At 52.6% G+C, this 14,450-nt stretch overlaps 1 protein-coding gene across 1 annotated transcript in view; it reads left to right on the forward strand.

Annotated features, from left to right (window-relative positions):
* The window catches only part of slc24a3 (solute carrier family 24 member 3), a 365,303-nt gene that overhangs the window by 315,816 nt on the left and 35,037 nt on the right, over positions 1 to 14,450 (forward strand). The window contains exon 8 of the mRNA XM_078230308.1: positions 11,162 to 11,187. Within this exon, the coding sequence (XP_078086434.1) occupies positions 11,162 to 11,187 (26 nt within the window). The remainder of the gene's footprint in view (positions 1 to 11,161; positions 11,188 to 14,450) is intronic.

A 14,450-nucleotide genomic window follows, 5' to 3' on the forward strand; every position in this document is an offset into this window, starting at 1 on the left:
CCCTCAGCATCTGCCCTCACCTCTCCTTCAGTATCCACTCTGTCCGACCCCCTCAGCATCTGCCCTCACCTCTCCTTCAGTATCCACTCTGTCCGACCCCCTCAGCATCTGCCCTCACCTCTCCTTCAGTATCCACTCTGTCCAACCCCCTCAGCATCTGCCCTCACCTCTCCTTCAGTATCTCCCTGTCCAACCCCCTCAGTATCTCCCTGTCCGACCCCCTCAGTATCCACTCTGTCCGACCCCCTCAGTATCTCCCTGTCCAACCCCCTCAGTATCTCCCTGTCCAACCCCCTCAGTATCTCCCTGTCCAACCCTCTCAGTATCTCCCTGTCCAGCCCCCTCAGTATCTCCCTGTCCAACCCCCTCAGTATCTCCCTGTCCAGCCCCCTCAGTATCTCCCTGTCCAACCCCCTCAGTATCTCCCTGTCCAACCCCCTCAGTATCTCCCTGTCCAACCCCCTCAGTATCTCCCTGTCCAACCCCCTCAGTATCTCCCTGTCCGACCCCCTCAGTATCCACTCTGTCCGACCCCCTCAGTATCTCCCTGTCCAACCCCCTCAGTATCTCCCTGTCCAACCCCCTCAGTATCTCCCTGTCCAACCCTCTCAGTATCTCCCTGTCCAGCCCCCTCAGTATCTCCCTGTCCAACCCCCTCAGTATCTCCCTGTCCAGCCCCCTCAGTATCTCCCTGTCCAACCCCCTCAGTATCTCCCTGTCCAACCCCCTCAGTATCTCCCTGTCCAACCCCCTCAGTATCCACTCTGTCCGACCCCCTCAGTATCTCCCTGTCCGACCCCCTCAGTATCCACTCTGTCCGACCCCCTCAGTATCTCCCTGTCCAACCCCCTCAGTATCCACTCTGTCCGACCCCCTCAGTATCTCCCTGTCCAACCCCCTCAGTATCTCCCTGTCCAACCCTCTCAGTATCTCCCTGTCCAACCCCCTCAGTATCTCCCTGTCCAACCCCCTCAGTATCTCCCTGTCCAACCCCCTCAGTATCTCCCTGTCCAACCCCCTCAGTATCTCCCTGTCCAACCCCCTCAGTATCTCCCTGTCCAACCCCCTCAGTATCTCCCTGTCCAACCCTCTCAGTATCTCCCTGTCCAACCCCCTCAGTATCTCCCTGTCCAACCCCCTCAGTATCTCCCTGTCCAGCCCCCTCGGTATCTCCCTGTCCAACCCCCTCAGTATCTCCCTGTCCGACCCCCTCAGTATCTCCCTGTCCAACTCCCTCAGTATCTCCCTGTCCAACCCCCTCAGTATCTCCCTGTCCAGCCCTCTCAGTATCTCCCTGTCCAACCCCCTCAGTATCTCCCTGTCCAGCCCTCTCAGTATCTCCCTGTCCAACCCCCTCAGTATCTCCCTGTCCAACCCTCTCAGTATCTCCCTGTCCAGCCCTCTCAGTATCTTATATGTTTCAATGAGTACATGTCTCGTTATTCTGAGCTCTGAGAATAGACCCAACTTGCTCAACCTTTTCTCATGAGGCAAACCCTCATCCCAGGAACCAGCCCGGTGAACCTTCTCTGAACCGTTTGCAATGCTCGTGTTTCCCTCCTTCAGTGAGGAAACCTAAACTGTACACATTCCTCCAGTTGTGGCCTCACCAATGCCCTGTACAGTTGCCGTGAGACTTCCTTATTTTAACACTCCTTTCCCCCTTGCAATAAAGGACAGCATTCCTTTTGCCTTCTTCACTTGTTTTGCTGGACCTACACGCTGACGTTTTGTGATCGGTGTACAAGAACGCCCAGATCCCTCTGTACCAGGCATTCTGCAATCTCATGCCCATTTACCTTCTTTCTATTCTAAGGATTGGTTCATGATCACTAGACGGTTAATGGTCATGGTGAGATGATACCCGTGACCCTGGCAATCCCATTAACTCCCTGTCTCTGCTGAATGCACCCCGAGATTAATCATTTTCTACAGAAACGATCCCCTCTGTCAAACCTTTCTGCTTCCCCTGAAGATCCGACCACTTTATTGTCTCTGCTCTTTGTACCGACGTCAAGAGTATTCCTTACTCTTTACGTCTGTCACCTTATTGCACAGTATGGCGTGAAATACCCCAGAAAATTACATTCGATGCCTATTCAACGTCTGGACAGCACGGTGGCACAGTGGTTTAGCACTGCTGCCTCACAGCGCCAGGGACCCGGGTTCAATTCCCGGCTTGGGTCACTGTCTGTGTGGAATCTGCACATTCTCCCCGTGTCTGCATGGGTTTCCTCCGGGTGCTCTGGTTTCCTCCCACAGTCTGAAAGACATGCAGGTTAGGTGCATTGGCCATACTAAATTCTCCCTCTGTGTACCCGAACAGGTGCCGGAATGTGGCGACTGGGGGATTTTCACAGTGACTTCTTTGCAGTGTTAATGTGAGCCTACTTGCGACACGAATAAATAAGCCTTCAACCCCTCTGTCAAACCCACATAGGGAACATAGGAATTAGGGGCAGAAGTAGGCAAATCCAGCCCTTCGAGCCTGCTCCGCCATTCAAACAGATCATGGCTGACCTCTCCTAGAATTAGGAAACATAGGTTGGACTAGGAGATTACAGGGACTGGGAACGTCCGACATGTGGAGTTTTTTCAAGGAGCAGCTACTGCGAGTCTGTGATAGGTATGTCCCTGTCAGGCAAGGAGGAATTGGTAGGGCTAGGGAACCGTGGTGCACCAAAAAAGTTTCTTTGTTGGTTAAAAAGAAAAAGGAGGCTTATGTTCGGATGAGACGTGAGCACTCGGGTAGTGCACTAGAAAGCTTTAGATTGGCTAAGAGGGAGTTGAAGAGCGAGCTTAGAAGGGCTAAAAGGGGACATGAGAAGACTTTGGCGGATAGGGTTAAAGAGAATCCTAAGGCGTTCTATAGGTATGTCAAGAACAGAAGGTTGGTTAGGGCAAGTTTAGGGCCAGTTATAGATGGCAGAGGGAAGTTATGTGTGGAACCGGAGGAGATTGGTGAAGCATTGAACCAATATTTCTCTTCGGTGTTCACGCAAGGGGACATGAATATAGCTGAGGAGGACACTGGGTTGCAGGGGAGTAGAATAGACAGTATTACAGTTGATAAGGAGGATGTGCAGGATATTCTGGAGGGTCTGAAAATAGATAAATCCCCTGGTCCGGATGGGATTTATCCAAGGATTCTCTGGGAGGCAAGAGAAGTGATTGCAGAGCCTCTGGCTCTGATCTTCAGGTCGTCGTTGGCCTCTGGTATAGTACCAGAAGATTGGAGGTTAGCGAATGTTGTCCCATTGTTTAAGAAGGGGAACAGAGACTTCCCCGGGAATTATAGACCGGTGAGTCTCACTTCTGTTGTCGGCAAGATGTTGGAAAAAATTATAAGGGATAGGATTTATAGTTATTTGGAGAGTAATGAATTGATAGGTGATAGTCAGCATGGTTTTGTGGCAGGTAGGTCGTGCCTTACTAACCTTATTGAGTTTTTTGAGAAAGTGACCAAGGAGGTGGATGGGGGCAAGGCAGTGGACGTGGTATATATGGATTTTAGTAAGGCGTTTGATAAGGTTCACCATGGTAGGCTTCTGCAGAAAATGCAGATGTATGGGATTGGGGGTGATCTAGGAAATTGGATCAGGAATTGGCTAGCGGATAGGAAACAGAGGGTGGTGGTTGATAGTAAATATTCATCATGGAGTGCGGTTACAAGTGGTGTACCTCAGGGATCTGTTTTGGGGCCACTGCTGTTTGTAATATTTATTAATGATCTGGATGAGGGTATAGTTGGGTGGATTAGCAAATTTGCTGATGACACCAAAGTCGGTGGTGTGGTAGACAGTGAGGAAGGGTGTCGTAGTTTGCAGGAAGACTTAGACAGGTTGCAAAGTTGGGCCGAGAGGTGGCGGATGGAGTTTAATGCGGAGAAGTGTGAGGTAATTCACTTTGGTAGGAATAACAGATGTGTTGAGTATAGGGCTAACGGGAGGACTTTGAATAGTGTGGAGGAGCAGAGGGATCTAGGTGTATGTGTGCATAGATCCCTGAAAGTTGGGAATCAAGTAGATAAGGTTGTTAAGAAGGCATATGGTGTCTTGGCGTTTATTGGTAGGGGGATTGAATTTAGGAGTCGTAGCGTTATGTTGCAACTGTACACAACTCTGGTGCGGCCGCACTTGGAGTACTGTGTGCAGTTCTGGTCCCCACATTACAGGAAGGATGTGGAGGCTTTGGAGAGGGTGCAGAGGAGGTTTACCAGGATGTTGCCTGGTATGGAGGGGAGATCCTATGAGGAGAGGCTGAGGGATTTGGGATTGTTTTCGCTGGAAAGGCGGCGGCTAAGAGGGGATCTTATTGAAACATATAAGATGATTAGAGGTTTAGATAGGGTGGATAGTGATAGCCTTTTTCCTCTGATGGAGAAATCCAGCACGAGGGGGCATGGCTTTAAATTGAGGGGGGGTAGTTATAGAACCGATGTCAGGGGTAGGTTCTTTACCCAGAGGGTGGTGAGGGATTGGAATGCCCTGCCAGCATCAGTTGTAAATGCGCCTAGTTTGGGGGCGTTTAAGAGATCCGTAGATAGGTTCATGGACGAAAAGAAATTGGTTTAGGTTGGAGGGTCACAGTTTTTTTTTAACTGGTCGGTGCAACATCGTGGGCCGAAGGGCCTGTTCTGCGCTGTAATGTTCTATGTTCTATGTTCTATGTTGATCTCAAATCCACCTCCTTATCCATTCCCCAATCCCCTTATCCCTTTATTTATTAGAAATATATGTATCCCCCTCTTGAAACCAATCAACAATTCAGACTCCACCGCGCTATGGGGCAGCAAGTTCCATAAATTCACCCCCCCTCCCTCCCCACGGCAAGAAGTAGTTCCTCCTCATCCCAATGTTAAATCTCACAGTTAAATCCTCCTCGCAACCTATACCTGTGACCTCTTGTTCTAGAAACCTTTCTACGTCCCCTGAAGGTCCGGCCACTTTACTGTCTCTGCTCTTTGTACTGATATCAAGAGTATTCCTCACTCTTTACATCTGTCACCTTTTTACACGGTAAGGCATGAAAACAAAATCCCAGAAAAAATTACATTCGATGCCGTTTAAATTTGCCTGGGAAATGGTAAACGGGCTTGATCTTTGTCCCCTCGCTCTGCCTCTCTGCGGTTTGATGTTCCGTTAACTGGTGCCATCCAGCTCAGGACTGGGTATTGGATTGTGTTCCGATTGCTCTTTCTACCTTAGAAGACGATTGCTAACGCACTGTGACACAGCTCCAGCAGTTCTGGCTGACACACTCAAGTTATCTTGCCAGTCTGTCATGCGGCAAGCCTCCACACATTTGCTGTAAATTGAATTGGCAATCGGGTTCTATTTTTGGCTTTCCTTGCGCAACCGAGCCTCCCTCAAAGCCGCAGCGGGTGAAAGCAACCGTTGTGGACTTGTCAATAAATTGAACCTTCGCCTGTTGCAGTTACTCTCTGTAGATTCCAGCTGAGTGCCTCAGGGCTGAAGTGTCATAGAATCATAGAAACCCTACAGTGCGGAAGGAGGCCATTCGGCCCATCGAGTCTGCACCGACCACAATCCCACCCAGGCCCTACCCCCACATATTTACCCGCGAATCCCTCTAACCTACGCATCTCAGGACTCTAAGGGGTAATTTTTTTAACCTGGCCAATCAACCTAACCCGCACATCTTTGGACTGTGGGAGGAAACCGGAGCACCCGGAGGAAACCCACGCAGACACGGGGAGAATGTGCAAACTCCACACAGACAGTGACCCGAGCCGGGAATTGAACCCGGGACCCTGGAGCTGTGAAGCAGCAGTGCTAACCACTGTGCTACCATGCCGCCCCTGTCAGGACTTCATTTTAACCCTGTTCACGTTTGGATGCACTGGAATTATTCCGGAAGAATCTCGGACAAATGGATGTGTAGGGGGGGGGGTGGGGAATTATTACAATGTCCCGCTCCCGCCTCCCAAGACTCTGTGGCCTGGGAGCTTGGCTCTCAAATCGGAACAGAACGGGAGATTTTCACTTGGATCGAGGAGATTGCGGATTGATTTCCCGCAGGCATTTAAAATGATACCGGGAATGAGACAGGGTCGGTTGTTCCCAGTGCTTGAGGGATCTGTAACGGAGGGACGTAGATATCGGATTAAGAAATGAAGGCTATTGCGTGATAGATCTTTTTACACTGAGACTGGTGGGGCTGTTGGTCACTGAACCCAAGGCGATGGGCCGGGATTTTGCAGCCCCGCTTATCCCGAAACCGTAATATCCCACCCGAGCTCGAGAGACCTTCCCATTGTCTGCCCGTCGCCCGCTCCAATTCCCGTGGCAGACGGCACAGTACAATTTTCCAGCCCCTGTAATCAGTTAACAACAGGTTGGATCTGTGTTTGACAGGAAGGGGGAATATGGTGATGTCGAAACTGGGCAGGCAAAAAAGGATTAGGACGACATTTTTGTGGTAGAGGGATCTGGCGACAGAAACTGGGAGTGCCCATGCGTCTGTTTCTATGTAATGTGTGGTATAGAGCGGCACGGTGGCGCAGTGGTTAGCGCTGCTGCCTCAGAGCGCCAGGGACCCAGGTACGATTCCCGGCTCGGGTCACTGTCTGTGCGGAGTTTGCACATTCTCCCCGTGTCTGCGTGGGCTTCCTCCGGGTGCTCCAGTTTCCTCCCACAGTCCAAAAGATGTGCAGGTTAGGTGGATTGGCCATGCTAGATTATCCCTTAGTGTCCAAAGACGTTAGGTGGATTGGTTGTGCTAAATTCTCCCTCAGTGTACCCGAACAGGCGCCGGAGTGTGGCGACTAGGGGATTTTCACAGTAACTTCATTGCAGTGTTAATGTAAGCCAACGTGTCCGCATGGGTTTCCTCCGGGTGCTCCGGTTTCCTCCCACAGTCCAAAGATCATAGAAGCTACAGTGCAGAAGGAGGCCATTCGGCCCATCGAGTCTGCACCGACCATAACCCCACCCAGGCCCTAATCCCATAACTCCATGCATTAGCTAGTCCCCCTGACACTAAGGGGCGATTTAGCATGGCCAACCCACCTAACCCGCACGTCTTTCGTGCTGTGGGAGGAAACCGGAGCACCCGGAGGAAACCCACGCAGACACAGGGAGAACGTGCAAACTCCACACAGACAGTCACCCAACCCGGGAATCGAACCCGGGTTCCTGGCGCTGTGAGGCAGCAGTGCTAACCACTGTGCTACCATGTCACAGGTTAGGTGCATTGGCCATGCTCAATTCTCCCTTAGTGTCAGGGGGCTTAGCACGGTATATACTTGGGGTTATGGGGATGAGGCCTGGGTGGAATTATTGTCAGTGCAGACTCGATGGGCCAAATGGCCTCCTTCTGCACTGTAGGGATTCTATGATTAATTAATTTTCTGCTATGTACTTTTGAAGCTCCTTAAAGCACTGATGATTCACACCAAGATGAATCGCTGAGATTGACGCAGTGAATCTCAGTAATCCAAATATTTAGCTTTGGATCTGAATAAAGTGGTTCGCTGACATGAAGCTGCGTAGAGCGGTGCTAGTGCATGTTTGCACGATGAAATCTGGCGGATTGGGGAATGCCGGCCTCTGCCATGTCCACAGCGGTTACACTCCAGCAAGGATGGGTGACATAGAATCCCTGAGAGTGCAGAAGGAGGCCATTTCGCCCATTGAATTGAAGCGACACGGTGGCACAGTGGTTAGCACTGCTGCCTCACAGCGCCAGGGACCCGGGTTCGATTCCCGGCTTGGGTCACAGTCTGTGTGGAGTCTGTACGTTCTCCCCGTGTCTACGTGGGTTTCCTCCGGGTGCTCCGGTTTCCTCCCACAGTGCCAAAGGATGTGCAGGTTAGGTGGATTGGCCATGCTAGATTATCCCTTAGTGTCCAAAGACGTTAGGTGGATTGGTTGTGCTAAATTCTCCCTCAGTGTACCCGAACAGGTGCCGGAGTGTGGCGACTAGGGGATTTTCACAGTAACTTCATTGCAGTGTTAATGTAAGCCAACTTGTGACTAATAAATAAAGAGTCTGCAACAACTCTCTGACAGAGCATCTTACTCAGGCCCTCTCCCCCACTCTGTCCCTGGAACCCCGCACCTTCCCCATTCAAAATGAAGGGTGAGCATTTTAAAATTGCAGAGTCGTCAGGTTGGCAGCCATTTTGTAATGAGTGCTGGGGCAACATGCAAACGGGACCACGTGTGAGTTATGACACGGGCAGCTGTAATGATTTTACTCAGGCAATTGAGGTGGGCCTGTTAGAATATGAACTCCCTGATTAAGGACCCAAATGATGGGCCAATCAGGGAGCCTCCTGCTTTGTACTGAACCAGGCGTGTCAGTTCCTCTGGGACTCCGAGTGGAGACTGCTAACTGAAAGCCCTCTGTATGCTGTTGTCAGACTTGTAAATAAAGGGATTTTGGGGAAGGGACTTCTGCCTCCGAGGACGTATTACAGCAGCTTCGATTGTGAGTGGGGTGCAAGGTGGGAGGCCTTACGCGAGCCCTCGGCGTCAAGTGCAATGGTAATGAAAGCAACTGATCAGCTAACGCAGGGACGGCAGAGAGAGCTCAGAGACCTCAATCCCTCAAACAACTCGAGCACACAAGATCATCGTCGTCAGTGACCTAACGCAGGCAGTAAAGAAAGCAAATAAAGTAAAAGTTTATTTATTAGTCACAAGTAGGCTTACATTAACACTGCAATGAAGTTACTGTGAAAATCCCCTAGTCCCCACACTCCAGCGCCTGTTCAGGTACACTGAGGGAGAATTTAGCACGGCCAATGCACCCAACCAGCATGTCTTTCAGACTATGGGAGGAAACCGGAGCACCCGGAGGAAACCCACGCAGACACGGGGAGAACGTGCAGACTCCGCACAGACAGTGACCCAAGCCAGGAATCGAACCTGGGTCCCTGGCACTGTGAGGCAGCAGTGCTAAACACTGTATCTTGGCCTTCATAGTGAGAGGATTAGAGTATAGGAATAGAGATGTTTCACTGCAATTGTATTGGGCGGTGGTGAGGCCACACCTGGAGTATTGTGTGCAGTTTTGGTGTCCTTATCTGAGGAAGGATGTCCTTGCTATAGAGGGAGTACAGCGAAGGTTTACCAGGCTGATTCCTGGGATGGCAGGTCTGTCATATGAGGAGAGAATAAGTCGGTTAGGATTGTATTCACTGGAGTTTAGAAGAGTGAGAGGGGATCTCATAGAAACTCATAAAATACTAACAGGGTTAGACAGGGTAGATTCAGAAAGAATGTTCCCAATGGTGGGGGGGGGGGTCCAGAACTAGGGGTCATAGTTTGAGGATAAGAGATAAACCTCTTAGAACTGAAACATTTCTTCACCCAGAGGGTGGTGAATGTGTGGAATTCACTACCACAGAAAGCAGTTGAGGCCAAAACGTTGTGTGATTTCAAGAAGAAATTAGATATAGTTCTTGGGGCTAAAGGGATCAAGGGATATGGGGAAGAAGGGGGAAATCAGAATATTGAATTTGATGATCAAAATGAATGGCAGAACAGGCTTGAAGGGCCGAATGGCCTACTCCTGCTTCTAGTTTCTATGTTGCATACTTCTGCTAAGCCCATCTGGAACTCCGTTATGTAAGCCAGTCGCTGGAGAGATTAAAAGCCTCAACTTTGTAAGTGTGCCTGATATGTTTGGGGTTTGACCGCCATCTGGTGGTTATTCTTCATTCCTGCAAGAGTTTGTGGAGTTGCAGAAAATGGTTCAGTTGCAATCCGTCAGGGCTGTTGTAACTCAGTCTCCACACAGGAAGGACTGACAGTCACACTCTGATTTACATCTGTCAACATGAGGCTATTCAATCATCCCTTCACCATGAAAAGTACAACGATGTGACGAACTGATATTGAGGGAAAACTATGAAATTAACACCCAGAATGTTACCACCGTTCACCCCTGGTGGGATTTTGAAGATTTTTTTATAAGTCTATTTATTAGTGCCACCAGTAGGCTTACGTTAACACTGCAATGAAGTTACTGTGAAAATCCCCCAGATGCCACACTCCGGCGCCTGTTCGGGTACACTAAGGGAGAATTTATCATGGCCAATGCACCTAACCAGCACCCAGAGGAAACCCACGCAGACACGGGGAGAATGTGCAAACTCCACACAGACAGTGACCCAAACCAGGAATTGAACCCGAATCCCACTTTGGAAGCTTTAGAGAGGGTGCAAAGAAGGTTCACCAGGATGTTGCCTGGTCTCGAGGGTGTTGGCTATGAGGAGAGATTGAATCATAGAAATCATCATAGAATCCCTACAGTGCAGAAGGAGGCCATTCGGCCCATCGAGTCTGCACCGACCACAATCCCACCCAGGCCCTACCCCCATATCCACCTGCTAATCCCTCTAACCTACACATCTCAGGACACCAAGGGGCAATTTTAGCACGGCCAATCAACCTAACCCGCACATTTTTGGACTGTGGGAGGAAACCGGAGCACCCGGAGGAAACCCACGCAGACACGGGGAGTATGTGCAAACTCCACACAGACAGTGACCCGAGCCGGGAATCGAACCCAGGTCCCTGGAGCTGTGAAGCAGCAGTGCTCACCACTGTGCTACCGTGCCGCCCGAATAAACTAGGATTGTTTTCACTAGGCTGAGGGGAGACCTGAGGTTGACAAAATGATGAGAGGCACAGACAGGGTGGATAGTCAGAGGCTTTTACTCAGGGTGGAAGAGTCAGAGACGCGGGGAAGGGCACAGGTTCAAGGTGAGAGGGGGAAAGTTTAAGGGAGATGTGCGGGGGAGGTTTTTCATGCAGAGAGTGGTGGGTGCCTGGAACGCGCTGCCAGAGGAGGTGGTGGAAGCAGGCACATTAGCAACATTTAAGAGGCATCTGGATGGGTTCATGAATAGGGAGGGGATAGAGGGGTACGGACTGAGTAAGGGCAGAAGGTTTTTATTTGTAGTTTAGTTAGGGCATCATGATCAGCACGGGCTTGGAGGGCCGAATGGCCTGACCCTGTGCTGTACTTTCCTTTCTTCATGCTCTTTATGTTACCGCTGAATATATATTCCTAAATTCGTGCTGATTTTATTCTGGAGGATTGAGTGTTTAATTTCTTTATTTGAAATTGAAACAGTGCTGATAAACGCTAAGTTCTACAAACAGTAACTGGTTAATTTTCTCTGCAGATTATTTACGATGAAAAGGTTTCTTGGTGAGTATCTTTTATTCAAAATACTGAACAATCCGACTTCTCCGATGTTAAATGTTCCGCATTAACGTAAGGCCTGTCCCTGATTCACCGTTACACTGAATAATCTCACCCAATAAAGATACAGAATCAATCTGTATGAATATTGGAAATGGTTTTAAACACAGATTCCGCCCGCCCGGGTCTCTGCAACAATCGTCACTCTCACAAATATGGTCGATTCGATCGACAAATAAAATACTCACCAACCGCAATAAAGCGATCGACATTCTGTACTCACTGACCGCCCATCCACTCCCTCCACACTGACCGTCCATCCACTCCCTCCACACTGACCGTCCATCCACTCCCTCCACACTGACCGTCCATCCACTCCCTCCACACTGACCGTCCATCCACCCCCTCCAGACTGACCGCCCATCCACTCCCTCCACACTGACCGTCCATCCACTCCCTCCACACTGACCGTCCATCCACTCCCTCCACACTGACCATCCATCCACCCCCTCCACACTGACCGCCCATCCATCCCTCCACACTGACCGCCCATCCACTCCCTCCACACTGACCATCCATCCACTCCCTCCACACTGACAATCCATCCACCCCCTCCACACTGACCGTCCATCCACTCCCTCCACACCGCCCATCCATCCACCCCCTCCACACTGACCATCCATCCACTCCCTCCACACTGACCATCCAACCACCCCCTCCACACTGACCGTCCATCCACTCCCTCCACACTGACCATCCATCCACCCCCTCCACACTGACCATCCATCCACTCCCTCCACACTGACCATCCAACCACCCCCTCCACACTGACCGCCCATCCACTCCCTCCACACTGACCGTCCATCCACTCCCTCCACACTGACCATCCATCCACCCCCTCCACACTGACCGCCCATCCACCCCCTCCACACTGACCGTCCATCCACTCCCTCCACACTGACCGCCCATCCACCCCCTCCACACTGACCGTCCAACCACCCCCTCCACACTGACCGTCCAACCACCCCCTCCACACTGACCGTCCATCCACTCCCTCCACACTGACCGTCCATCGACTCCCTCCACACTGACCATCCAACCACCCCCTCCACACTGACCGCCCATCCACTCCCTCCACACTGACCGTCCATCCACTCCCTCCACACTGACCATCCATCCACCCCCTCCACACTGACCGCCCATCCACCCCCTCCACACTGACCGTCCATCCACTCCCTCCACACTGACCGCCCATCCACTCCCTCCACACTGACCGCCCATCCACTCCCTCCACACTGACCGCCCAACCACCCCCTCCACACTGACCGCCCATCCAGCCCCTCCACACTGACCGCCCATCCACTCCCTCCACACTGACCGTCCATCCACTCCCTCCACACTGACCGTCCATCCACTCCCTCCACACTGACCGCCCATCCACTCCCTCCACACTGACCGTCCAACCACCCCCTCCACACTCACCGCCCATCCACTCCCTCCACACTGACCATCATCCACCCCCTCCACACTGACCGCCCATCCACTCCCTCCACACTGACCATCCATCCACCCCTTCCACACTGACCATCCATCCACCCCCTCCACGCTGACCGCCCATCCACTCCCTCCACACTGACCATCCATCCACCCCCTCCACACTGACCATCCATCCACTCCCTCCACACTGACCATCCAACCACCCCCTCCACACTGACCGTCCAACCACCCCCTCCACACTGACCGTCCAACCACCCCCTCCACACTGACCGTCCATCCACCCCCTCCACACTGACCGTCCATCCACCCCCTCCACACTGACCGTCCATCCACACCCTCCACACTGACCGTCCATCCACCCCCTCCACACTGACCGCCCATCCACTCCCTCCACACTGACCGTCCATCCACTCCCTCCACACTGACCGTCCATCCACTCCCTCCACACTGACCGCCCATCCACTCCCTCCACACTGACCGTCCATCCACTCCCTCCACACTGACCGTCCATCCACTCCCTCCACACTGACCGCCCATCCACTCCCTCCACACTGACCGCCCAACCACCCCCTTCACACTGACCGCCCATCCAGCCCCTCCACACTGGCCGCCCATCCACTCCCTCCACACTGACCGTCCATCCACTCCCTCCACACTGACCGTCCATCCACTCCCTCCACACTGACCGCCCATCCACTCCCTCCACACTGACCGTCCATCCACTCCCTCCACACTCCCTCCACACTGACCGCCCAACCACCCCCTCCACACTGACCGCCCATCCAGCCCCTCCACACTGACCGCCCATCCACTCCCTCCACACTGACCATCCATCCACCCCCTCCACACTGACCGCCCATCCACTCCCTCCACACTGACCATCCATCCACTCCCTCCACACTGACCGCCCATCCACTCCCTCCACACTGACCATCCATCCACTCCCTCCACACTGACCATCCATCCACCCCCTCCACACTGACCGTCCATCCACTCCCTCCACACTGACCATCCATCCACCCCCTCCACACTGACCATCCATCCACTCCCTCCACACTGACCATCCAACCACCCCCTCCACACTGACCGTCCATCCACTCCCTCCACACTGACCATCCATCCACCCCCTCCACACTGACCATCCATCCACTCCCTCCACACTGACCATCCAACCACCCCCTCCACACTGACCGCCCATCCACTCCCTCCACACTGACCGCCCATCCACCCCCTCCACACTGACCGTCCATCCACTCCCTCCACACTGACCGCCCATCCACTCCCTCCACACTGACCGTCCATCCACCCCCTCCACACTGACCGTCCATCCACTCCCTCCACACTGACCACCCATCCACTCCCTCCACACTGACCGTCCATCCACTCCCTCCACACTGACCATCCATCCACCCCCTCCACACTGACCGTCCATCCACTCCCTCCACACTGACCGTCCATCCACTCCCTCCACACTGATCGTCCATCCACCCCCTCCACACTGACCGTCCATCCACCCCCTCCACACTGACCGCCCATCCACTCCCTCCACACTGACCATCCATCCACCCCCTCCACACTGACCGCCCATCCACTCCCTCCACACTGACCATCCATCCACCCCCTCCACACTGACCATCCATCCACTCCCTCCACACTGACCATCCATCCACCCCCTCCACACTGACCATCCATCCACCTCTCCACACTGACCGTCCAACCACCCCCTCCACACTGACCGTCCAACCACCCCCTCCACACTGACCGTCCAACCA

Source organism: Mustelus asterias, chromosome 15 (genome assembly GCF_964213995.1).
Source record: "Mustelus asterias chromosome 15, sMusAst1.hap1.1, whole genome shotgun sequence".
Taxonomy (NCBI): Eukaryota; Metazoa; Chordata; class Chondrichthyes; order Carcharhiniformes; family Triakidae; genus Mustelus; species Mustelus asterias.